The sequence below is a fragment of the Galeopterus variegatus genome, unplaced genomic scaffold, assembly GCF_000696425.1.
Source record: "Galeopterus variegatus unplaced genomic scaffold, G_variegatus-3.0.2 Scaffold2000, whole genome shotgun sequence".
Taxonomy (NCBI): domain Eukaryota; kingdom Metazoa; phylum Chordata; class Mammalia; order Dermoptera; family Cynocephalidae; genus Galeopterus; species Galeopterus variegatus.
This window is the reverse complement of record NW_007728111.1, coordinates 260,882-287,429: the sequence shown is the minus strand read 5'-3', so window position 1 is coordinate 287,429 and position 26,548 is coordinate 260,882. Positions and strand designations below refer to the sequence as shown.

General features: G+C 45.9%; 1 protein-coding gene and 1 non-coding gene across 2 annotated transcripts in view; one reads left to right on the top strand and one right to left on the bottom strand.

The window, feature by feature from the left end:
* The first annotated feature begins 1,028 nt into the window (after nucleotides 1-1,028).
* TRNAI-GAU lies at nucleotides 1,029-1,102 on the top strand. The gene has a single exon. It is a non-coding gene; the product is annotated as a tRNA-Ile (tRNA).
* A 2,173-nt stretch (nucleotides 1,103-3,275) lies between these two features.
* The window catches only part of ARFGAP3 (ADP-ribosylation factor GTPase activating protein 3), a 49,831-nt gene continuing 26,558 nt past the window's right edge, over nucleotides 3,276-26,548 (bottom strand). The window contains exons 8-15 of the mRNA XM_008580002.1: nucleotides 25,808-25,950; nucleotides 20,397-20,525; nucleotides 19,554-19,676; nucleotides 13,788-13,919; nucleotides 12,466-12,595; nucleotides 11,256-11,346; nucleotides 5,938-6,059; nucleotides 3,276-3,944 (exon numbers count right to left, since the gene is read on the bottom strand). Coding sequence (XP_008578224.1) covers nucleotides 3,927-3,944; nucleotides 5,938-6,059; nucleotides 11,256-11,346; nucleotides 12,466-12,595; nucleotides 13,788-13,919; nucleotides 19,554-19,676; nucleotides 20,397-20,525; nucleotides 25,808-25,950 — 888 coding nt within the window. The 3' untranslated portion in view covers nucleotides 3,276-3,926. The remainder of the gene's footprint in view (nucleotides 3,945-5,937; nucleotides 6,060-11,255; nucleotides 11,347-12,465; nucleotides 12,596-13,787; nucleotides 13,920-19,553; nucleotides 19,677-20,396; nucleotides 20,526-25,807; nucleotides 25,951-26,548) is intronic.

The window sequence follows — 26,548 nt, the reverse complement described above, 5'->3', positions numbered from 1 at the left end:
TTCTAGGCATGGGGGTGACATCAGTGTGCAAGAGGGACAAACAACCCTGTCCCAAGGGCGCCTACATTCTAGCGGGGCAGGGGGAACAACAGCCAGTGAACAGAGCCTGGGACTGAGTGGGAGGAGAAGGCACTAAATGTTCCCAGAAAGGAAAAACAGAGCAGGTTTGGGAGGTCAGAAGTGCCCAGGGGAGGGTCGCCATTTTTAAAAGGGACATCAGGGCCACTACATGATTGTAGTCACCTGGCCTTGAGGATGCCCAGGCCAGTGTGGGCACAGTGGAGTTGGCCAGGGAGAGGTAGGAAGCAGGAGAGCTGGTCCTGCAGGGTTTGAGGCCACAGACAGGACCTCAGAGCATGCTCTGAATGGGGCCCCTGGAGGGTTTTGGAGTTGGCCAGGGAGAGGTAGGAAGCAGGAGAGCTGGTCCTGCAGGGTTTGAGGCCACAGCCAGGACCTCAGAGCATGCTCTGAATGGGGCCCCTGGAGGGTTTTGGAAGTGACGTGCCTGACCCTCTGGCTTGCAGTGAGAGCTTGGTGGTGTGCGAGCTATGGCCGGACTCTGGATGCCCTCCAAAGGGGGTGCCCACAGGACTTCCTGACAGTGATCTGGGTGTGGGGAGGTCCACATCTGACCACAGATCTGCAGCCTGAGCATCTAGAAGGGCAAGGTGGGCGAGGGTGGGTGCAGCAGGTGTGTAGCCAGGGTCGGTCTGCAGTGTGTCTGTGTGTCCCAGCTGTGTGAGCCAGGAGGGGGAGTCTAGTACTGGGGCTGAGGTCCTGGTGGGAGGGGCGCCTGGGCTGGAGCTTCCTCCCTCTGGCTCTGCTGCCCCAGTTGAGGGACCTCAGTTGCTCCAGGAGCTGGAGGCCTGGCCTCTGCTGTCTCCTTCCAGGAGCACCTGCGATCACTGCTGGGTTAAAGCTCACAGGGAAGCCCCTCTCCGGGCAGCACCCACATCCCTATTTACATCTATTTACCTACATTCCCAACAGCTCTTTGAGGTGATTAAAAACACTGCATTGTAAGGGCTGGCCGGTTAGCTCAGCTGGTCAAAGCGTGGTGCTGATAACACCAAGGTCAAGGGTTTAGTCCCCTTACTGGCCAACTGCCAAATAAAGAAAGCTGCAATGTAAAAGAGAATTTGTTCCTGGGAAAGGCCACAGAAGACAGAACCCCCGCCCCACCGTCTGCTCTCCCTTTGGCACACAGGCTCGGAAACATCATCCAGCCCCTACTGGCTTTGCTCTCAAGAACAAAAGTGCAATAAATGCCTCTGCAAAGCATCCTGACCTCACCCCTCAGCCCAGTCTTTGCAGGTTTCCACCAGGTCCTTGGATTGTCCTATAAACGTTTTCTTTTTTATTCAATAGATCCAAAATGTGTCTCATTAGACAAATATTAACTAACACCTTTAATCTATGAAGCACTCATGCAAAATAATTACAAAACAAAATAAAACATCAAGGCCCAACAATAAACAAATCAAGAACACAAACTAAATCCACAGCACACACACACTCCTGCACACACTCCTGGGGAATGAACCTGTTAGGGGAATTGTGCGGCTGCCAGCCCTGCACGGCACAGCACGTAGCCCAGCTTCCTCTCCTGGGGATGCCGGGCCCTGAGAATGTTGTTTGGGAATTTTAGAAAGCTGTCCTACAGAGGCCTGGGGTGTGAGGAAGTCCAATGATGGGGGAAAGCACCCTTAGAGTTATAGGGAGCAATCTAGGGCAGAGTCTCCCTCTGTAAAATGGGAATATAACCTGCTTGGAGAGTTGCTGGGAGAGGGAAGAACAGGGCAATGGGCTGAGTCCGGACCCTGGCTTGGAGCAGGGCTAACCCAGTGTGGGAATTTCCTGGAGACACTTATGAATGGACTGTGTTGCCATCACCACCCAAATTTAAACATTAAAGCCCTAACACTCAATGTGACCGTTATTTGGAGATGGGCCTTTAAGGAGGTAATTCAGGTTTAACGAGGTCATGAGGGTGCAGCCCTAGTCAAATAGGCCTGGTGTTCTTGTAGGAAGAGACACCAGAGTTCTCTCTTCCCCTCTTGCACACACATGGAGGAATGGCCCTGTGAGAGATGACTGTCTCCAAGCCAAGAAGAAAAGCCTCAGCAGAAACCAACCCTGCCGGCACCGTACTCTTGGGCTTCCAGCTTCTAGGACTGTGAGAAAATAAATGTCTGTTGTTTAAGCCGCCCAGTCTGTGGTGTCTTGTTACAGCAGCCTCCTTTCCCAGAGATTGACCTGCACACCCTCGTTTTCAACAAGCACACCCCACTTTGCTACCGTGCTATGAACAACATCCAGTTAATGACAACTGCACATCAGGACCCAAACACGCATAGAAAACAGATCCACAGGGAATTACATCATAATTCAACTGTACATCAGCGTTACACCATAAGACCTGATTTACAATGATTTATTACAAAAGCTTTTGTAAAAACTGTAGGCAACGTGATCTGCTGCAACTGTTTATTATACTTAGAAGTCTACTTAGCTTTTAAGAAAGATTCACAAAATATTCATTTGAAACCACATTTTTGGTTCATCAGATTTCAAATATATTTTACTGTTCTTTTTTTTTTTTTTTTTTTTTTAAAAGATGACCGGTAAGGGGATCTTACCCCTTGACTTGGTGTTGTCAGCCCCACGCTCAGCCAGTGAGCGAACCGGCCATCCCTATGTGGGATCCGAACCCGGGGCCTTGGTGTTATCAGCACCGCACTCTCCCGAGTGAGCCACGGGCCGGCCCTATATTTTACTGTTCTTTTTTTTTTTTTTTAAAAGATGACCGGTAAGGGGATCTTACCCCTTGACTTGGTGTTGTCAGCCCCACGCTCAGCCAGTGAGCGAACCGGCCATCCCTATGTGGGATCCGAACCCGGGGCCTTGGTGTTATCAGCACCGCACTCTCCCGAGTGAGCCACGGGCCGGCCCTATATTTTACTGTTCTGAACAATATATTTTAATGCTGTCTAAAACACAGCCAAATTATTTTTCTTTATTCATTTATACACATTCTATAATTTTTTGAAAACTAAGATTAAGATAAAAAATATTAACAAAACTACCCAATTACAATTACTATTTTCTCATACACTGAACTGTTTTCTGTAGCTGTATCTTCTTACCTTATTCTATTTTAATTCTACATACCATATTGATTTATAAACGCACTTAGGGAGTTCTCATCTTACATTTCTCATAAATTCAAACAGCCACACCTTGTCAAAAAGATAAAAATCATTCCCTTGGCAATGTGGAAGCTTAGGCTTGTTAAAAGCACTCACTGAAAAATATTTTTAATTTTACAGATCATACAAAATAATCAAGTTACAAACGGACAGATGACTTTAAACATTGTTTTGAAATCACCTTACTGCGTGGAAATGTAAATGAAGCAATCTGTCAAATTAAACACTAGGCATTTTTGGCCTTTTGTTTTCATTCTTTGCTCCCTTTTTAATGAAATGTGTGTGCTGTGAAAGTCCTCCTCCAGGCGCATCTAGCCTGAGCTGGTTCTGGTAGCCCTTGGCCGAGAAGCCACGAGGAGACCGCCCTGCTCCCCCACATGAAGGCTCTCAGCCACAGAGAGGTGGGAGGAGCCGGTGTCTCCAGGCCCCAGCTGTTGAAACTAAAGATTCCAAGAAAATAAAGCAAGCACATGCGTGGGTATGCTCAAAGGAGGGCACGCGCAAGAGTAACGTGAAACAGAAATGACAGTGAAGCTTCTACTACATCAAAGACAACAATTTCTCAAAAACAATATTAAAAAACAGAAATGTATATATACCATGTGAAAAAGTAGCAAAACAATCTGCAAAATCGTCTGGTCTTCATGGCAGCCTGTGATGGTCACTGATTCATCTAAAGAAAAACTTCTCCAGGAAACGTACATCATGATGTCAATATTAAGAACCATAGCGATCCTAAAAAGAGAACCAAAGTGAAAGTTCACAAATACTCAGCATCAACCCCTCCTTCACGCACACTGCATGGTCAGCATTACCGAAACCAACATTGCGATGAACACGGGCACCCAGCACCTGGCATCTGACACATTGCTGCCTCCCACGGATGCGGATAACTGGGAACAGGCTCCACTGCAGCTTCCCGAGGCTGAGGACACTGCGTGGGCTCTGGAAACCTACTCAGATTCACATCCTGCCCCCAGCACCCATGGCCTCAGCAGCTCCCCGGGCTGTGGTAAGGACTGGGCAGGGAGCAAAGTCTCTGGTGCACAGAGGTGGGAGGCCAAAGGCCTCTGGGAAGAAAGTGCAATGGGGAGGACAGAGGAAAACATTTGGACTCTGAAACGCTGACATTTTAGTTTAGCTGTTGATCTTGCAGAACTACCTTAACCTCTCTGTGCCTGTTTCTTCACCTGTAGAATGTGGATATGGAAGGGAGAAATCTATAAAACAGGGCTGATCATCTATAAAATACGGATGTCACCTACTTGGAAGGACTGATGTGGGCTCAGCTGACCTAAGGGACATGGAAGAGCTCTGAATTCTAACTAAAGGGCCAAGAAAAAGGAAAATCGTGTTAACAGCAGTGAAAACAGCGATACCCACAGTCTCGGGCTGAAGGGAATTCTCCACAGTAGGCAAGCGTCTCCACACCCTCCAACCTGGAGCCAGGGCAGTGTCTGCCTGGGGACCAGGAACCTCCTTTATTTATCTGTTTTTTGTTTTTTGCATTTTTTGGCAGCTGGCTGGTATGGGGATCTGAACCCGTGGCTTTGGTGTTAGAGGGCTGTGCTCCAACCAACTGAGCTCACTGGCCAGCCCTGGAACCTCCTTTAGAGGCAACAGAGTCCGTGCTGATCAGGTCCCACTCCCTGAGCCATGCTTCACATTAATAATAGAATCCTTCTAAAATAACTTGACGTAAACAAGAAGGTTCAAGAAATAAGCCTTTCATATAATCAGAGATGGCCTTATTGTTATATACAAGTATATATCCATCCTTGCTTATTTAAAAGATTGAAATACAATCTAAATATCCAACTTGGGGAATAGTTAAATAAATTGTATGTATTTTCACTCAAGAGGATGTGGCTTCTGAAGAATTTTTAATTACATGGAAATGTTCATAACACAGAGAAAAGCAGGATATAAAACCATATACACAATATAATATATTTTTAATTTTAAAAAAGATATGCATAGAAAGACATGCATAGAGGGCCGGCCCGTGGCTCACTCGGGAGAGTGTGGTGCTGATAACACCAAGGGCACGGGTTCGGATCCTATATAGGGATGGCTGGTTCGCTCACTGGCTGAGCGTGGTGCTGACAAGACCAAGTCAAGGGTTAAGATCCCCGTACCGGTCATCTTTAAGAAAAAAAAAAAAAAAAAGAAAGACATGCATAGAGGGCCGGCCCGTGGCTCACTCGGGAGAGTGTGGTGCTGATAACACCAAGGGCACGGGTTCGGATCCTATATAGGGATGGCTGGTTCGCTCACTGGCTGAGCGTGGTGCTGACAAGACCAAGTCAAGGGTTAAGATCCCCTTACCGGTCATCTTTAAAAAAAAAAAAAAAAAAAAAAGAAAGACATGCATAGAAATCTAGAACTTTCATAAAATATACCAAAATATTTACAGAAGTTATCCCTCTGAGGTGAGATTATGAATAATTTTATTTTCTTAATATTTCTCTGTTCTAATCTAGGAAAAAACTGGATAATGATCATGACAATTCCTGTAACAATTCCCCTAGGGTCACAAATTTGAAAATTTTAAACAAATATAGAATTATAATTTCTGGTTTTCATAATGTCCTGGGTTATACTGTAGCAAACATATAAATCACTAATACACAATCTAATTTTCCAGCAATTGAAGAGTGGCCGAAATCTCATTTTCAAAACCAGGAACCCACCATTGTCTCAGTGAGTGCTGCCCTGTTTCACTGACCTGAATTGAAGTCATGACTCCATTAGCAAAGACGGAGAGTTTTCCAGCAACGGACCTCACTCCCTGCTTAAACTGCGTCATGTCAGGGGCGCTGGGCAGCACGCTCGAGAGGTTGTAGTTCCCTGCATACACACAGCAGACACTGGCTCGTCACTGTACCAGGGCAAGGACACACACAGTGCCCAGGACACTCAATGACCTGGAGAGCACAGATCCCACCCTCCTGTTTCCTCATGAGCAGCAGCCATGGGTAAGGGAAAGGGACCCAGTGCGGTCTCAGGACTCAAGTTGAAGTGCCAGCCCCACCATGAACCAGCTGCAAGACCCCATGGGAGAGAAGATCTAGTATGGGGTCTTAACAGCATCATGGGTGCAAATCCTGACACTGCCACTTCTAAGCTGTGTGCCTCTAGAGAATTTACCTACCCTCCCTGGGCCCATTTCCCTGAGGTGCTTAACACAAACTTGGCAGGTAAGTACTCAGCAAATGGCAGACATCTATAGTTTTAGTCTGCTCAGCATTCCTTCCTCCTTTTTTAGTAAAAGCCCCCCTCCCTTACTCTAAGGACCACCTCTCACCTCTTCCCTGTCCATAGAGTGGGCACGTGACCCAGGCCTAACCAATCAGAGCCTTCCCTGGGATTCAGGTATACTCAGATGAGAAGAGCCATTTGCTTGCTGTGGCCAGGCTCCACTGCCAGTCTTCCCAGCACAGAAGCCCAGATTCTCACCTTCTTTGCTAAGGCTAGTGTTAGCTCAGTTTCTGTCACTTACATTTTGGTTGCCATGATATAAATATTATAATTATTGCTATCAACACAGATAAAGCACATCAGTGCTTAGATGGATCTGACACACTCCCAGGGTTGACAACTGGGGTTTCATAATGAACTTTTGTCACACAATTATAGTAAGATGCTAGAGTGACTTAGTGATGGTGAGCTGAATGCAAACCTGCAGGTCTCCAGGGGTAGCCACACCAGCTACCCTCTAGACCCCACACGTGACCTGCCTACACCAGATGCACCTTCTGCTATAGAAACAAGCAGCCAGGTCTCTTTCCAAGAAGAAAAGAGAACTGGCGAGCTAGCCTCCAGCACAGATACCACCTGGAAGAGATAGTGCTTTAACCCAGAGCACCATTCCCATGCCCGCCACACAGGGAGGGCCACAGATACGGGTTCTTCCCTCCTCCTCCCCACCAGCTGACTGTTTACAGTTCTAGAGGCCCTTGACTCCAGATAACAGGGCAGAAAGCTAGCACAGTCACAGGATTTAGGAGCTGTGTCTCTTCTGAGGGCTGTCAGGGCAGGCTGGAGGAGACGGACTGCTGCGTCGGATACAACCCAACGCGTTCAGTTACACAGTGGGCTCCAGGAAAGGACAGCTCCAGGAGCTTCCTCAGGAAGAGGGTCCTTGACCCATGAGCTAGGTCAGGGCCCCCATCTCTCAAGCATCTCTTCCCATCACATCCACAGTGTGCTTGGTACTGAGGACACCATTGCCAACCTGCTTCTCCAGAGCATACCGCCTACTGGGGAAGGCAGACAATTAACTGATAACATCACTAAAGGGTGACCATGTCATCTGGAGGGGACACAGAGTGAACTCAGGTGGGCCTCAGCCCCGGTGGTGAGACACAAGGGTGGCAGGAACATGCCAACGGGGCCTAACCAGGCTCCCAGGTGCGGGTGGTGGGGCTGTCTGGGTGAACGGCGGGGAGGAGCGTTCTGGGCTCAGGGGCCCAAGAGAGCCCATTGTGCTCTGGGCCCCACAGGCTCAACATAACTGGAGCGAGGTGCAAGTGGTCAGTGCTGCGAAATGAGGCTGGAAAGGCCACAGGAGCCATGGTCCTAAAGGCAGGAGAGGCAGATGGGGGAGCTGGACTCCAACCCAAGGGCAGGACCTTAAACAGGGATGACTGGGCTGTGTTTCCAAAGATCATCCCAGGAGGAGGGAGTAAAGGGCTGGGGCAGCTAAGACCGGAGGCAAGAGCGCCAGGCAGAGGTTGTGGCCACAGCACAGGCAGATGACGAGGGCCTGGCCACAGTGGGGGTCAGGGACTCGAGGATGCCAGGGGGAGATGCAGGTCGTGTGGGTGTGTGGTGTGCAGAGGGAGCGGAGGAGTCTAGGACGACTCACAGGCTCTTCAAAAATGAATTTTTAATGGAATATTACATACCAATTTCCCTGAAATGGACACAAACCAAGAGAAAAAGTATTTCCAAGGTTATAAGAACAATGAGTTTAATCATGAACAAAAAGAACTCCAATGGCCACTTCTCTGAGGCAGGCACAGCACACACTGACTCGCTGAGATGAATGAGACTCCAGTCCCAACCTCAGTGGCAATGCCACTGCACGGCTATGATGTCTGACAAATGTTTAGCAAATAACCAAACAAAATCACCTGACTGCAGACTGGGCACAGTGCTTTCGAGACCTGTGGGTCCCAGGGAGGCCACACTCCTGGACTCCAGGCCAGAAAAGGGAGGAAAGGAGAGAGTGGCCAAGAGACCTCCAGATGCAGAGGACAAATGCAAGCAACCTGCCACTGACCCCACACGTGCCCGTGGTGAATGAGAGCAGGCACCTAGAGACGAAGGCTCTGTGGCACCTCTGGCACTCCCAGGCAGACACGCTAGGATTGAAACAATCAGAGACTGTTATCTTGAAAGAAATACACAGAGGGGCAAGCTGGGTTCGGAGCTTCTTTCGTTCTAACATTGCTCTCACAAAGCTACCCCTGCTCTGGCATCTGGTGCCCTGAGTGGCTCCAAGTCCCACCCAAGGCAGTCCCATGTCCCCCAGCCGACAGTGCCCCATGAGAGTGACCCTGGGAATCACCATCATGTCAGGCTGGCTGTGGGCACTTACATGTGTTCTTGCTCTGTCCTTCAACTACCCTGAAAGGGAACGGCCCCGTGAGAAACATCACAGGGCTCCTGGGTTAAATCCCACCCTCAGAAAAGAAGTATCTCACCTCCCCAGAAGGTATTTCACATTTGGAAGTTTCACATTTTACTTCTTTCCCAAAAGTAATTATAAAGGTATATACTACGATCTACCTAATGACACTGATATTTCACACACGGGGAAACCTTCAAAAGCCCACAGAATAGTTTCTTAAAACCAGCTTTTGCTCTTTGCTGAAATGCGCTCTAAATAAGAAGTAAATATTTAATAAGAGTTGCCCAGTGTGCTCACATTTAGGGCGGTCATCACAGGCATCTTTTATATGAGCCCGATGGAAGGTGCAGAAGGAGGCGGTGGCCACAGGCTGGTCCATTTGCATTTGGAACGAAGGCTGGGGAGGGAGGACAGGCTCTGCCATGCGGTGGACTGGCCAGCATGGCATGGGGATCAGGCCTCTGGATAACCTGGCACCCTGGGTGCACCCTTGCAGTGACCATGCGTTGCCATGGACCAGTTTGTCTGGCACCCACATAGGGCCAAAAAAGTTAGTGGACCTTTGTTCTCGGAAAGGGAGCAGGAAGGTAAATACATGCCAGCCACAATTTTCCTTTAACAACTGGAAAGGCTGGTCTCATTTGATCTCCAAAAGCTTTTTTTTAAAACAAACAGTAATGCTTTAGAAACTTCCAGGAGTTTGCATTACAAAACACACATTCCCAGAAGTGATCTTCAACAACTTAGGTCTCTGGCTGGCCTGCCCGGCTGCATCGGGGCTCCTGAACCATGGGGGCAGCTGGCCGGGGCTGCCGGGAACCCTCCAAAGGAAGCTGGGTGCCTCTCTGCCAGGGCTGGTCACGAAAGGAAGTGGCTCTGACAAAAGGCCAAGAACCAAAAGTTCAGAGATGAGAACGCAAGCCTGTGGGCCACACCTTCCCCCCCCATCACTCAGCGCCATGACAGGTCCAGTCAGAAAGCAGCCGACCAAGGGCTGCAGGGCGGAAGGGTGGGCACTGGGTGCGCGGCCCACGCAGGGACAGCACCTGTGGGCGCAGCCCCACCGCCACCCTGCCCACCACAACCTTGCAGCAGCAGACGTGCTGGCCCTGGTCCTTCGCTCCTTGAAGGGCCACCCGCCTTTCTGCCCCCTGGCTGTCCACTCTGCCAGCTCACACCCTTGGCTCACTAGGCACTACCTGGATAGAATGCTCCTTCCCACTGCAGCACGACAATCTGGCAGCAGTGCCCACTTACACCCCAGGGCCACGGAGGGTCGCTAACATCCTCCAGACACCAACACAGAAGGTCTGTCCTATGACCTTCTCTGTTGAGGCTGTTTCCCTTTGGACCCAGAAAATACTTGTTCTCTAGGACTGTCCAGCCAAGCAGCCACCCAGGTCAGCCACCCCATGCAGAGCAACTCTGGGCCTTCCTTAGAGCCATTCCCAGCTCTTGCAGGGCTGGGAATGAGGGTGCAGAGGCTGCTAGGCCTGGAATGCCTGGCTCCTGAAATCCCCCTCCCCATGGCTCTCCTGTTGCTAAGTGGGCCCCTAAAATGACCTCAGGGGACACTGCCGTTTAGTGTTAACCACAGAGCCCATCCCTTGCACCTGCGGCCTGGCAGAGGCCCTTGTGAGGTACGGCTTTCCTGAGGCTCAGGCTACACAGGCAGAAGCAGTCTGGGTGGTCTGTGAGGGGCCCGTGCTCTGAGGCTCACTGCCTAGGCTCACAGGGTTTCCCATCCTAGCCCAGCCTCTGCCCCAGGAAAACCATACACATTCTCCGTGGGGTCTGACCCTGAAGAGGGACAGGAGAGATGGGCAGTTCCTCTCCCCATGCCCACTTCCAAAGCTGTGTTCCGTCCTCCCAGGAAGACTGCTGCTGGTGGGGTCACATGCTCCTACCTGCCTCTACCCACCCTTGGGGCCTGCGAGGCACCTGCCAGACACCGGATGGCACTTTACATACAGTATTTCATCTAAGGCTCATGACAAACTTGTGAGGTAGATATTGTCCACCCACTTTACAGAGGAGGAGACTGAGGCTGAGAGAGCCCTAACTTACTCAAGGTCTCAGCATCACACGGGGCCCAGGGTCATCCACCTCCAAGGCTACGCTGCATGCTTTCTGACACCACATTCATGTGTGCTGGAGCACACTCATCCATGACCACACTTCAGGAAGATGACTTGCCAGGTCACGTAGGGATGTTGATTTAATTTCATGACTTGATCCCTCACACGTGAAGCTAGAACAATAACTCTGATCTACCTGACTTACAGTGGAGATAAGAAACCAAATAGTGGGTGCTAAAATATCTTAGAAAAGGGAAAAGTCCCATCCAAATGAAATGTGTTCATGCTGTAGTCACGACAGGGACCAACTCTCAGGAGGGCCCCCATTACCTGGCGTCTGCTTATGCTCCTCATCAAACAGATCAGCCGAACTGATGGAGGAACTTGCCGAAAGCCTCTCCAGACGGGACCTGGTTTCATACTAGAGAAGGAAAGGAAAGGGACCACATAAGGCTCCGAATGTCACGAGCAATTTTGCAAAAAGAATCACCAAAAAGCTGTCATTTGAATGTATTTGTGCCCCTTGGCTGTCTCTCTCCAACAGCCACTGCCACAGCCAGGCCCTGGGGATGGACAGCATGAGCTCACATTCTGCAGGGGGAGGCAGGTCACAGGCACACAGACCAACAGACGACACCACGGCCCCCATGGCCAGTGCACAGGAGCCAGAGGAGAAGAGCGTCCCGTGGTGCTGCTTTCAGCCGGCTGTCAGGAAAGGCCGCTGGGCAGCTCTTCTGACCCCCATTTCACTGCATTATAACTGCATTTGAATGCCATCAGCTTTACAACAAGGCAGACTTTAGGGGCAGGGAATAGCCAAGAGGCAACTCTACTCTTGAAATGATGGTGACAGTCCCACTGCTGCAAAATCACACCAGCACAGTCCAGGGAAGCATGTCTCGTGTGGTCCAAGAAGCCTAGCAATAGCAGGTGTCTCCAAGAGTTTGGCATAAGCACTCCAGAATTGGAGGGAAAACTCAAGTCCTTCCATTTCACTTGAGTCTTACAGCTTAGCGAGATTCCACTAAAATGAGCTCACTGGCATTTCTAAGAAAAGAGGCAACAACCTGAAAATAAATAACTATCCCCCCAAACAGAAGTATGAATTTCATTTAACTATGGTTAAAAATTATTAAATCCGGGGCTGGTCGGTTAGTTCAGGTGGTTAGAACTTGATGTTATAACACCAAGGTCAAGGGTTCAGATCCCGTACCAGCCAGTCATCACCCCAGTTAAATTAACTACAGCTATATCAAGAATCACCTGAAATGTATTCAAAAGCTATTGAATAATGGCTATTTGAAACACAGGAATAAGAGAAATGTGAGACACAGTCCCTGCCTTCAGCACCCCGCTTGGCGAGGCAGCAGATGGGTGGTTAGTCAGACAAACCCAGGTTCGAGTCCTGACTCCAGCACTCCGGGCCGGGGCCTCTGGCAGCCCCAGTCCTTCTCACGCAGCGTCCCCTCCTGCCACAGCCCCCACACCTGCGCCTCCTTCTTGCTTCACGGGGCCCCACAGAAACTCTCTGGACCCTTACATCAGCCTGGGCTTGTCTTCCAAAGTATGTATCTGATGAAATGGACTTGACATTGCCGAACTTCTTCTGGGCCTCATTTGTATTTTCAACTAGCTCGTAGTCCGGCTTGCAGCGAGCAGTAGGTCTACAGCTAGAAATAGCCAAAATAAGTTAACCTGATTTGACGTGAGGCACATGCATTTCTCATTTCTAATGCACACATGTTCCATTTTTATTTTTTAAAAAGCCAACAGCAGTAGTTTTGTAAAAGGAGGTCAGGCCACTTTAAAATGCCTAAAAATTCTAATAAAAAAATGATAAATATCCAAATCACACATTTGAAGGAATTCTTATTTTAAATGAGTCTGTTATTTCACATTTCAGTTCAAATGTGTTATTTCATCTTTCGGATCAATTAGTAAGTACTAAATACACTGTAAAGTATGTAGGACACTGCTCTACGCTATGTAGGATATAAATTGAGTAGGGTGGCTGTTCATCCCTATTGTCTGGGACAATCTCAGGTTACACTTGTTGTCCCAACATACTACTAGTGCCCCCATGCACTCTCAAAAGTTCCCTGGTTTGGACAATAAATTATACGGTCCTTCATTCATAATCACCAAAAACTGGAGACAGTCCTTCAACAGGTACATGGACACACAAACTCAGGAATAAAGATGAGTGAACACCACACCATGAATGGGTGTCAACAAAAGGCGCGAGAGAAGTTAAAGAATCCAGACGAGAAAGGCCAGTTACGGGATGATTCTACTGATATAACATTCTGGGAATGGAAAAATTATAAGGTCAGAAAACAGACCAGTGGACAAGCCAGCCACCAAAAAAAAAAAAAAAGGAAAAATCAGAAAACAGACTAGTGCAGCTGGGGGCTTGTGGGTGGGGAGGGCTGACCACAAAGGACATGGGGAATTTTGGGGGGTGAGGGAACTGCTCTGTATCTTGGTTTTGGTGATATTACATGACTGTATGTGCTTGTCAACACCTGCAGAACTGTAACTTCAAAAAGTGAATTTTAATGTAAATAATACCTTAAAATGGAGGAAAAAGTGAAACATTCCTGGACTAGGCCACCTCTGACCCATGGAACCAGAATCTCTTGGGAAGAGGTTTCCACATATTATGTTTTTTAGTAGGTCCGCAGGGGATTCTGAAGTGCACCTCCAACTTAGAATCACTTATTTAAAATAAAAAGAATATTCTTGAATAAGCAGAACAAAATCATTTACTTACAAAAGGTTTTCATGCCATCATGTTATCAGTAATTTCTCCCTAGAATTGCATGGATTCACTGTTACAACCCCCAGTTTTGCTGTTCATACCTGTCTGAATAGCCTGTGGTTTTCAGAACCGTCTCAGTATCTTTGCTGGTCTCTTTTTTCCAGTAGGAATCTGAACTGTCATCCCAGTTAGAGAAAGAACTTCTCCTTAACTCCAATGGCTCGTCAAAGTACCTGCATGATTAAGAGCAGAACAGTGACTTTGGAAGCCCTTGTTGATGCTCACTTATCGGGTTCTCTCACTTCTGGCACGCAGGGGACTGTACTTCTCTGCCCCCTTGAAGGGGCTGCCACATGACTAGATCCAGCCAATGAGACAGGAGCAGACACAAGATGTGTCATTTCCAAGGCCTTTCAATGTCCATGCTTAACCTGCAGTCCTCTCTTCCCTTGCTGCACAGAAGAGGTCTTGTTTTCCAGGTGCTGTAGTCTCAGGCAGATGAAACCTCTATCAGTCTGGACAATCAAGGTGCCACACAGAAGACAGATACTCTGGACAATCCCCTGCACCCTCAGCAGACTTTATGTGAACAGAAATAAACTATCATTGTGTCAAGCCCTTGAGATTTGGGGGGATGTTTATTACTGCAGCATAACTGAGCCTATCCAGACAACATGTGACATCTTTGAGCATTATCCACCAGAGGTTACATATTTCATTCTCTTCAGTCTAGTTCTGCCTGGGCAGGTAGTCACAAATAAAGCTGCTGGGCCTGGAGAACTGAGCCCACCCAAGGAGCTTCTTATTGGCAATCCCTTCCACATTATGCATGTTGACTATAAATGATGTTAATTAACCTCCTCCTGGAATTGGATACAAAGCTACAGATCATTGATCAATGAACCATTCTGCAGATGCTCTTTCAGTCTGGAGCTTGAAGTAAACTTGATCTGATTTGTAAGCACATCAGAGGAGATGCTGGCTTTCTGGGTCTGTTTACACCTTCTTTAGCTGAGCGTCACTGAGCAGGGCACTGCTCAGAGGGCAGCACTCAATGGCAGCTTTAGGTCCTTTGTCGATGGAGAAATATCTTTGACCAAGAGCAGCAAGGTTTGCCTGGAATAGGACAGAGACTGATAGTTGAGGTGGATGTGCCAGAACCTTAATAAAAAGTGACCACGCCTTGTTAGAATGGAAAAACAGCCCAGCCAGACACACACTCCTTATGAAGGAAGAGGTCAGGGCTTAAGTCTTAGGAAAGGAAGGGTAGTGGAGGAGAACCCAGGCTTCTCTGGAGAGTGAGGATGGGAAACACACTGAAAACTAGGCGAGCACAAGCTCGTGTTATAAGGAGTTGCACAAAACATGGAAACCCTAGGCGGTCAGAGGGGCAAGAAACCAAAGATGGATATAAGACGGCAGCCAGAACCAGTAAAAATAAATAGGCAGAAACCCTGATGAGCTAAGATCTGGGGGGGAAATGCTATAAGCAAATATACTCTTTTTCCTGGTAGGAAAAAAAGGGAAGTGGGCAGCGGGGAGGATAAATCTGCTGTCTGAAACAGATGGTGTGATTTCATACTGATAGTAGAGAGAAAGCAGAATTTATACATGTGGCTTCTACCTTCCCTGGCAAGAAGGTCGTTAAGAACAAATCTTGTTACACTAGCTCCTCCCCAGGAAGGAAAACACAGAGTTCAAAGCAGATCTGGACTTCAGCTGGAATCTGGCCAGGCTTTCCTGCCGCTGAGCAAGCGACACAGAGTTCAAAGCAGATCTGGACTTCAGCTGGAATCTGGCCAGGCTTTCCTGCCGCTGATGAGCAAGCAGCTCAGTACTGTACCCAGGCTCTGCTTGGAGGAGCAGGGACACTGATCCCTGCTCAGAGAAGTCACTAGGACAAGGAAGGGGCTGGAAGTCACCTCAAAGGAAGGTTCCAAGGTTGTGGATACATGCTGGCCTGGAAAGTCTTCCTCACATGGTTGAGGGACCTATCTGTAAGGCCTAAGGGAAAGAACTAAGACCAGTTCAATGAGGAATTTAAAAAACGTAATAGGCACCAATGAGGGCCAGGCAGGCTGCTAAGGGAAGATACAGAGCAAGGAGACACATCCAGTCCCTGCCTTCATGGGGCTTGTGAACTGGTTTACAGAAGGGAGGCTGCTTTGCACTTAGAAACCCAGGGAGCTGCAATAGCCTAAGGCAGCGTTTCTCACGGAGCTGCCTTGAGGAGAAGAGCAAGCCCAGAGGAGGCTGGATGGCCCCCCGGAGGGTGCAGAGGGGGTGCAAGCACTGGGCTGGGAGTGAGGCAGGTTGGAATTTCCAGGCTCTTAACAACTCTGAGATTCAGGCACTCAGAAAGGAAACAACATTCTTTATTCCTATAAGCCAAAGTGCTTCTGAAATGTAGGGGCATGGGATTATTTTTAAATGACAACTATTCAGAAATTAGAAGGAGAGAGACAGCCATCTGCTTGGACCCCACTGTGACCGCAGTGGTCCCTGAATGGGGTGGTGGGGCCTTTTCTTCCTACCAACACCCAGAGAGGCTCTCTATGCTCTTGCACAATGCAGGAGGCACCCAGCCACTCACTGGGGAACAGACAGATGCCCAGCCAGGCCTCCAGCTGCCTCTTGGAAGGACAGGGTGAATAGGACTGACCAGCAGCCAGAGAGCTGCAGAAACCCAGCAGCCTCTCCTGATCTCCAAATCTTTACTGACGTTCTCATGTTTTGATTTCTAGACCCTAGTTATCAATGCTTTTTTTACTTTTATCTTTGCTCTCCCACTGTCTTCACCTAACCCTGAAAACATTCCTTAAAACCCCTTGATAAGAGCACCCCAATATCACATTATATCTGATTTTCAGCTATAGACAGTTGTCTATTCCACTGAAGGGCACACTGACTTTATAAGGCTGAGCAAATTGTTCTGGTTTAATTATTCTGTACTCAATATATACTTACATTGTTTTTATCCTGGAAATAATGGAACAATAAGAAACAAAAAACAAGGATATGTTTGATCTTATTTTTAATAGAAACAGTACTCTTTCATAATTCATAATATTTGAGTTCTAATGGGCTAATGAATAATTTGGAAGCAATAAGAGCTCTTCATGGAACTAATAGACTTGCTTTCAGAGAGTCCATGTTTATCATACTTCAGTTGCCAAAGCACCTAACAGAACCCTTGTTCTACTAATGGTGGTCGCCCTACCACGCAGGACTAGAGGAGGCACTTACGTTCCTGTTAGACCACCTGCAGGTCATAATAAACGATGCACCAATGTCTCTCTGGAGGGAGTCCAGATGTGTGGTCTATATAAAAACACCATCTGCTCCCAGGCTTCAAACCATAAATAACCGTTCCATAGCAACAAAGGCCTTTAGGAGGGCTATCTCTTTCCACTAAGCCTCTGAAAAAGGAGAAGGCTAAAGGATTCTTGAAGCCCCTTATAGGGCTTTGAAGCTGCCTTGTGGGCAGATCAAGCCCCACAGAAGCCTGTCAGTGACCTGGAGGCGAGAATCTCTGTGGGTGACCTCATTTACCAACCTTGCTACCAAGCAACAGTACTGACCTAACTTGAAATTTAATTTTTTTCTTCTTTTTGAAATTTGTTTTATCTTCCTACTCACCAAGCAACAGTACTGACCTAACTTGAAATTTAATTTTTTTCTTCTTTTTGAAATTTGTTTTCTTTATCTTCCTACTCTATCATCTGTAGGAGTCACTAATGAGCAGTGAAATAAGCAAAAGGTGTCGTGGAAGCCACGTAGGTGAATGCAGCGTCTGCATCACCAAGAGTTTCCTACAACCCAGACTCAGTCCCTTGTTCACGCCCACATCCGAAAGGATTTGATATGAACGCAGTTCCCAAATCAAATTACGGATTTAATTTTATCCTATATAAAATGTACTTAAACACTTTTTGTTTCTTTTTGACCGGTAAGGGGATCGTAACCCTTGGCATGGTGTGGTCCGCAACACGCTCAGCCAGTGAGCGCACCGGCCATCCCTATATGGGAACTGAACCCACGGCCTTGGCGCTATTAGCACCGCACTCTCCTGAGTGAGCCACAGGCAGGCCCTACTTAAACACTTTTAAAAAGCATGATGGGAACTGAACCCACGGCCTTGGCGCTATTAGCACCGCACTCTCCTGAGTGAGCCACAGGCCGGCCCTACTTAAACACTTTTAAAAAGCATGATTTGGGTATGACATCTGAGTAAACTGAAACCTGGTATATTATACAGGTTACAGAATTTGAGCAACAATAAACCAATCCAAGTCTCTGAAAGTAGTGACATGGAATACTACTCAACTACTAGTTTTTTTTTTTTTGCAAAATACCTGCACTTGAAATAATCTGGAGCTATGCTTAGAGAAACATTATACAATTCCTTATCTACAAACTTGGATAGGAATATATATAATTTCACAATTAGATTCTAGTTAATAGTTAATATATATTTATCTCTAGTCTATATATGAAATATATATCTGTTGTACATATGAAAGCCTTTCAAGCCTGTAATAACTGCCAGGCAGCTCTTACACCCTCTGAGATGTAAGTGACAGAGCCTCTGGCTAAGCTCCACCCGCTACTAATAGGCACATGTTCAATTTTCACAAACTACTAACCTGAAAATGGCCCTCAATGTGGTTAATTTAACTACTTAACAATAGTAATTAAACATTTAGACTGAGCCACATGTCTCCTGAACTGAGTTTCTGTATTATTATAGCTGCTAAACATAATAATAACAAACAAACACTATTCCAAATGCTCTATTTGCAGTAACTCATTTAATCCTCACAAAACCCTGTAAGGTAGGTACTCTTAGGATCCCTAATTTACAGATATGGAAGCTGCAGCACAGAGAGCTCAAATAACTTTCCCAGGGTCACACAGACAGTATGTGGTGGGGTCAGGATTCAAATCCAGGCCATTTGGCTCCTGGGCCCATGTTCTCATCCCTCTGTCCTCAGCTGTGCCACCTCCAGTGAAGTCACAGTTTCCCTTGGTGCCTTTTTTTAGCAAGCAGGCCTCTCCCTGTGCTGGTCAGATTCTTGGGGGAACCTCACGAAGTGAGTCGATTCAAGTTTAAACGCGTTCTCCCTGCTTCTGCAGGCTGCTTGAACCTGAACCTCATTCTCCATGATCAGCTTCCCAGCAGAGTTATGCATCTTTGTCCCTGATCAGATGGTGAGTGCTGAAGGACAGGGGCCCAGGCTTTATCCTAGGGTCCCCTCAAAGTGCAATTTTATTTTTCAATAATAAACACACAAACACAAATAGAGTTTATTTCATATTCTATCCTGCCAGTTGAAGTTTCCTGAAGCTGATATTCTGAAACAAAAGAATCTGCTGAAGCCCTAAGGCACAGCTGTGAAATATCCAACTGCTGGACTTAATATATACCTTCAGGATTTTGCATATTTCTCCAATTTTACATTTTAGATTAATACTTCTCCCCTACCTCAAATTTGAACTCTCTTTTGTTTATTGTTTTTTTATTTTTATTTTTTATTTTTTGGTGGTGGGCTGGTAACCTGGTTTGAAACCTGGACCTTGGTGTTACCAACACCACACTCTAACCAACTGAGCTAACCAGCCAGCTCTCTAATTTGAGCTCTCAGTTGCTGATTTTATTATCAAACACTTTAATACTAGCAAACATTGTCCACTAACAAATGTTTTCCCAATTTTTATTCCAAAGGATATCCTTGGCTTCAGCCAAAGCTTTTAAAAACAACAAAATTACTTGATTTGTACTTTCTCCAAATGCAAATAATCTAATAAGTCCATACCAGTCACTGCTTTTCAAAATGACATTTTAATGGTGACTTTTAATGGATTACCTTGAGCTGGAAGTAAAATATGAATCATCATTGTCATCATTATACTTTTTTCTTGGTTTTGCCATGATGGGTGATTCCTGTTCTATGGTCTGCATATCTGAAGTCACTGAATGTGAAATACCACTTGAGAAAACAGAGAATAAAACAGGAAAAAATTATATCAGTTAGTTCAAAAAGACTTTTGTTTCACCAAAAAGTGAATGTTTTAACCAATACTCTAGAATAAAGACAAATTTATTAGAAGGGTTAATAAGTAATAAAACAATTTTTTTTAGTGTAAACTTTCAAAAATATTAAGTTTTTGTGAGGACTATAACCACAAAACACAGTCACATATATCAGTTATGTTTGGGGCATCCACTCTGGTGTGTGTTTAACAAGTCAGACCTATGGGTCCGGCCCGGTGGCGCACTGGATAGTGTGCCGCTTGGGAAGCGCGGCGGTGCTCCCGCCCGAGGGCTTGGATCCCACGTACAGACCGGTTCCCACTCACTGGCTGAGCGAGGCGCGGGAGCAACACCGAGGGTTGCGATCCCATTGCCGGTCCCCGGTCCGGTACGGGGGCAACACTGAGGGTTGCGATCCGTTGCCGGACACGGAAAAAGACAAAAGACAAAAAAAAAACAAAAAAACAAGTCAGACCTATTTCCTTTTTCTAAGAACCATGTTTGGAATTTTTTCATACTATATTAAGCACTAGAATAAAGCAAAAACAATTAAAGAAGGGAAGGAATACCAAGAAAATACCTCTGAAGTAGAAATTAACACGGTCCAAGGAAAATCCAGTCATGATTAGCAAAATGCTTTAAATTCTGAAAGCCAAGAAAGCAGAGTTTCACATACCTTCTGCAATTTCCAAACCCCATGCCAAGTCTCTCCGAGTCGACTTTTTTTTTGCCACTCATGTTCGTCTTTTCATCTTTCTTCATTTGAATTTCAAGATCCTTATAGGCTAATCGTAATGATGAAACACTGCCAGAAAAGCCAAATGCTCCTTAATTCAGCTTTAATCTTGTATTCTTATATTAAAATACTAAGCCAAATCAAACATGCAATTTATACTCTTAGCTTCATGCTCCTTTCCATAATTAACAATTATGAAGGCAAGATGGCATTTTTTCCTACTTGTCTTTTTCGAGCAGACACTCAAGAAAATTTGAGTAAGTTTACAGCCACTTTTTCGTTGCTGCTGAACCTACATTACTGTTCAAGTTCAGTTCATATTACCTGTTATTGTACGATAACATAATGCATGCCTAAATTACTTACACATAGGATAGAAGGAAGCAAGATTTCTTACTTGGATTACTATTTTACTACACTTCCACATTACATATCAAAGCACAAGGGTAGTCTCACTGGTCTGCTCTAAGATAAAAATATACATAAATTTGATTTTACAAATAGATAAATTAAGGAGGAGTTACTTAATTATAAAAGGATCCTACAGTTTACAAAATAATTTCCCATAGGGTCTCTCTATGTAATCAGTCTTCTGAGAGCACTGTGAAATGGGACAGTCCTTCAGCAGCAAATAGTTTCTCCAGCACTACCAGTCATACACTGATCTTCTACCAAATACTGCTATAAATAATACACCAAAGGGGTAAAAAGATGTATAAAACATTGTCCTTACACTCAGATTTCTAAAAATGCAATAAACACCTAATATTTCATAAAGAAAACTATGCCTATATTAGTAATAACAGCAGTACTATATTAATAAGACAGCAACAAAATTTCAGGGCCCTGAAAAGTGATGTACCTACATTATAAGGATTTCTAAGTTGTCCATTTTATAAAACATGTAGAATGTCATGAATTCCTCATAAAACAGGCACTGCATAAATTCCATAGTAATACAAATAAATTTCTGTGTAGTATCAGGGAATGGCAACAGGATTTCTTGCTAGGAAAAAATAATCTTGTTTTTGCTGTTTCCTTCCTTTAATGAGTCAAGCAGGATTTCTTTGTTTTAATCTGGTAGTTTGTTTCCTTTACTATTATACCTACAGAACAGGTTACGGGTATTTTATTCCTTAGCAAATAAATAATATTCTTTCAAGTATAACTTTTGGAGGAAAACAATAGATCTGTTTCAAATCATGAATAGATATAACTATAGCAACAGATTCTTCTGGAAAAGATGAATGGGTGGGAATGAAAAAGTTCTTTCTCTTTCTCTGAGAAAGAGATTACATAGGAAAATTTCCTTCTTAGGACATCTGAAATGGGAGTGGGTCTGTCCCTCAAGCATGCACATCTGACATGGGACTGGGTCTGTCCCTCAAGCATGCACATCTGACATGGGACTGGGTCTGTCCCTCAAGCATGCACATCTGACATGGGACTGGGTCTGTCCCTCAAGCATGCACATCTGACATGGGACTGGGTCTGTCCCTCAAGCATGCACATCTGACATGGGACTGGGTCTGTCCCTCAAGCATGCACATCTGACATGGGACTGGGTCTGTCCCTCAAGCATGCACATCTGACATGGGACTGGGTCTGTCCCTCAAGCATGAACATCTGACATGGGAATGGGTCTGTCCCTCAAGCATGCACATCTGACATGGGACTGGGTCTGTCCCTCAAGCATGCACATCTGACATGGGACTGGGTCTGTCCCTCAAGCATGCACATCTGACATGGGACTGGGTCTGTCCCTCAAGCATGCACATCTGACATGGGACTGGGTCTGTCCCTCAAGCATGCACATCTGACATGGGACTGGGTCTGTCCCTCAAGCATGCACATCTGACATGGGACTGGGTCTGTCCCTCAAGCATGCACATCTGACATGGGACTGGGTCTGTCCCTCAAGCATGCACATCTGACATGGGACTGGGTCTGTCCCTCAAGCATGCACATCTGACATGGGAGTGGGTCTATCCCTCAAGCATGCACATCAGACACGGGACTGGGTCTATCCCTCAAGCATGCGCATCTGACATGGGAGTGGGTCTATCCCTCAAGCATGCACATCTGACACGGGACTGGGTCTAAACCTTAAGTATGCAAATCTAACATGGGACTGAGTCTATCCCTCAAGCATGCACATCTGACATGGGACTGGGTCTGTCCCTCAAGCATACACTTTAGCATCCTGGCTTACTGGAACACTGCTTTGGAAGCACTAACAGAGTTAAGGAGTCAGAACACTGTGTTTCTCAGACATGCAGGAGCCCTTCCTGGCACTGGCTCAAGGCAAGGCTACAGGACACTCAGATCAAACAAGCACAGCAGCTTGGACAGCTCTGTCTCTTCCTACCCTTCCCCCCAAGTGTGCACACAGACAGCCTCTGAGGATGGGCTGAGAACCTTCCAGAAGGCCAGGATCAGGGCACTGCTTGGGCCATTCAGTTTCATAGTCTGATGGTAGAAGAACCAATGCTGTTCCTGGAGGTCTATTGAACTGTGATAACTTTATTCACAGCCATTAAGAAAATTAACTTGCAGAATAAAATTCTCACATCTTAAGGATGAAACGTGTGCACTTTCTCCTAGCTGGTACTGCACCGGCTTGTGGAACTGACCTTCAATGGAATAAGCAGCAGTGATGGTGATTAAGGCATAGTGGTGCGTCTGTTCTGAACAAGGCCAAGAAAATTGCCAAATTGGGTTCCCAAATCAAATTCATAAAATTCCCCTGATATGTATCTTTGCTTTTATGATGTATTAAACAGTCCTAATGAAAGATACAAGCGAAGGCTAGTTGTTGCTTCTAATATAAATATGCTAATCTCCGTATATGTTTTTTTCCCCTTAAGCCTTCCTCAGCAGTCTCCCATCCAATTACGAACCAGGCCCGACCCTGCTTAGCTTGAGATCAGATGAGAGCGGGAACAATCGGGCTGGTATGGTGGCAGACTCCATGTGTTTTTATGCTTCTCCACCTACCTTACCTGAAGGAAGGGAGCTGAGGCTTTCTATAGTCTATCTCTTTTCTCTTTTGTCTGATCAGGCATCGGATTTTACACACTCCCTGGAAAAACTTCAAGCATAAGCAATCTGGACAGAGCCCACTCCCAAATGCCAAGTGAAGCCATCTAAACACTCAAATATAATCTTTCCCTTTGCCCAGGGTCAAAAACCCAGCTTAGTAACAGCACTTAAAGTCTGGGACAACTCAGTGAAAATTCTGCATAAAGAATTTCAGACCATTTTCAACCTAAATACAGTTTGGTGCTGCCCCCTATGTTTGGTGAGTTAAATGACAGGAGAGATAACTACATTTCAAATTACCTGGCTTTACCTAATTCCACTCAGCAAACTGTCAGTGTGAATAGTGAGAAATGACATGGACTGAGCCAGGCACTGTTTGATGCACTTTAATGAGCATTAACTAAGTTAATAATTAAAACAACCTCATAAAATAGGTGTTATTTTCTTCACTAGATAGTTTACAGTAACACAAGCTAAAACAGATAAAATACACATGAAAATAAGACAGAACACCATAAAAAGTAAACAAACATATGCCAATAGTAGGCCCCCGCTGCTCCTCCTTTCTATGACACCCACCCACCCCTTCCCTTCCTCCTCTCCTTCTGGTCCTTTAAACTCAGTCACATGCAGCCCAGGTGGCCACATTTCTCTTCTTTTTTCAACACAAACGAAAACCTCTAAGAGCCTTAAATGTCTACTAAAAACCGGGTTCTGAACCGGCCTCCTGCCTTCCAGTTTCCTCCCCATCTCTTCTCTTCTTTTTTCAACACAAACGAAAACCTCTAAGAGCCTTAAATGTCTACTAAAAACCGGGCTCTGAACCGGCCTCCTGCCTTCCAGTTTCCTCCCCATCTCTCTGTCCTGGCTATCACTTCCAAACTCACTTTCCAAAGACAACGGCTCTCTGCCCCTCAGGTAAAATGTACAGCTCCTAGCCTGAGTCTGAGGTGCCTCATGGTAGCATCCAGCTTCTCCAATCCAGGCAGGTCCCCCAGTGCAGACATCATCATCCCTCCTCTCCGTTCTCTTAAACTCTTCCTTCTCCCTCTCCTTCAAGATTCAGGCCCCAAAACTCTGGCAATGCCTCCCTAGCCACAGCCTTCCATCATATATCTAGAATTCTGTCACTGAGTCCTATAGGGCATCACATTATACTTATTTCATTACTGACATATAATTCACACACCATAAAATACACCCTTTTCAAGTACACAATTCAGTGGTTTTTTGTATATTCACAAGGTTATGCCACCATCACCACTATCAAATTCCAGAACATTTTTAGTGGCCCCAAATGAAACCCCACAACCATTAGAGGTCATTCCCCATTCTCGCCTCCCCCAGCCCCTGACAACCACTAATCTACTTTCTGTCTCTATGAATCTGCTTATCCTGGACACTTCACATAAACAAAATCATATAATATGTGGTCTTTTGTGACTGGCTTTTTTTTTTGGTGGCTGGCTGGTAAGGGGATCTGAACACTTGACCTGGAGTTCTAACACTGTGCTCTAACCACCTGAGCTAACCAGCCAGCCCTTAACATAAACTGTTCAAGGCTTATCCATGTTGTAGCACATACCAGAACTTTTTTTCTTTTCATAGTGAACAACACTCCATCGTACGGATGGACATAGCACATTCTGTTCACTGTTCGTCAGCTGATGGACACTGGGTTGTTTCTAATTGTGGGCTATTAGGATCAATGTGGCCATGAACACTCCTGCATTAGCTTCTGTGTGGATCTATGGATGTATGTCTTAATTTCTCTTGAGTAAACATACTTGAGAGCAGACCTGCTAGGTCACGTGGTAACTTTATGTTTAGCTTTTGAAGGACTGCTAAACTGTTTTCCACAACCGCCTGCGGGCCCATTTTACATTGCCACCAGCAACGTACCAGGCTTCCAGTTTCTCCACCTCCGGGACAATACGTGTTCCTGTCTTGTCTTTTCTGTCCCAGCTGCCCTCGTGGGTGTGAAGTGGCCATCTCACTGTGGCTGTGATTCGCATTTCCCTAACACTGATGGTGTTGAGCACCTTTCCCGTGTAAATACCTCTAGATACATCTCCATCCTTTCTTTCCCACTTGACAACTCCAACAAGAACTTGCTGCTGTCCCTCGCCACCAGTCTCCTTCCTGTCCTTCCAATCTACGTGTCAATGCAGTGTCGGTTTTCATGAAACTGAATTCTGCCTTACCCTCTCTACAGACAAATTAATGGCATGTGGAAAGCAAATGTTGCAGTTGTTTAAGTAATATTTTTATTCTCTAAAAACATACTAGTGTAACGAAATCAAACTTACATGGATTCTTCCTGCGGCGCCGCCCTGGCCCGAAGGTCGTCTTGCTCCTTCATCTTATCTACAGCTTGAGCTCGCTTTTCAATTTCATTGAAATACGTATTGGCCAGTTTCTGGGCGCCCAAACTTCCTTTCTTGGCCCCAAGCTAGAAGATACATAAGATTATACTCTACCCAAGCTGTCTGAAAACCTCTGTAACTGCAGCTAACATTTACAGAGGTTCATCGTTCGCGAGCACAGTGACAAGCACTTTTCGCGCGTTCTCTTGCTCGGTCCTCACAGCTCTGTGCAGTTATTACCATCCCCACTTTACAAATGAAGAAACTGAAGCTCATGCAATAAGCAACCTGGCCATGATCACTCAGCCAGGAAGTGGCAAAGCCACGATCCAACCCTGAGCCAGATGAAACACATCACCACATCCGAAACTCGGACCCGACACCTGCCCTCTGCCTTACAAGATGGCAATGCTCACAGAAATGCAAGCAGGACAGAAACTCCCAAGGAGTCTTTGTTAAATTTTTTCAGAATTTTGTCATAGACAAAAGAAATGTTAAAACACTCATCCTAGAAAATATTCACTAAGTATAACATTCATCTTATTGAATAAAACATAGGCTCTTTATAAAAGCCGCATTTATTATAATATGGTTCAAATTAAAAAATAAATAAAACTAAAGTGGCCTTTTAGTTTGAGAGCCAAACTACCATACTACTATACCATACTACCATACTACTATACC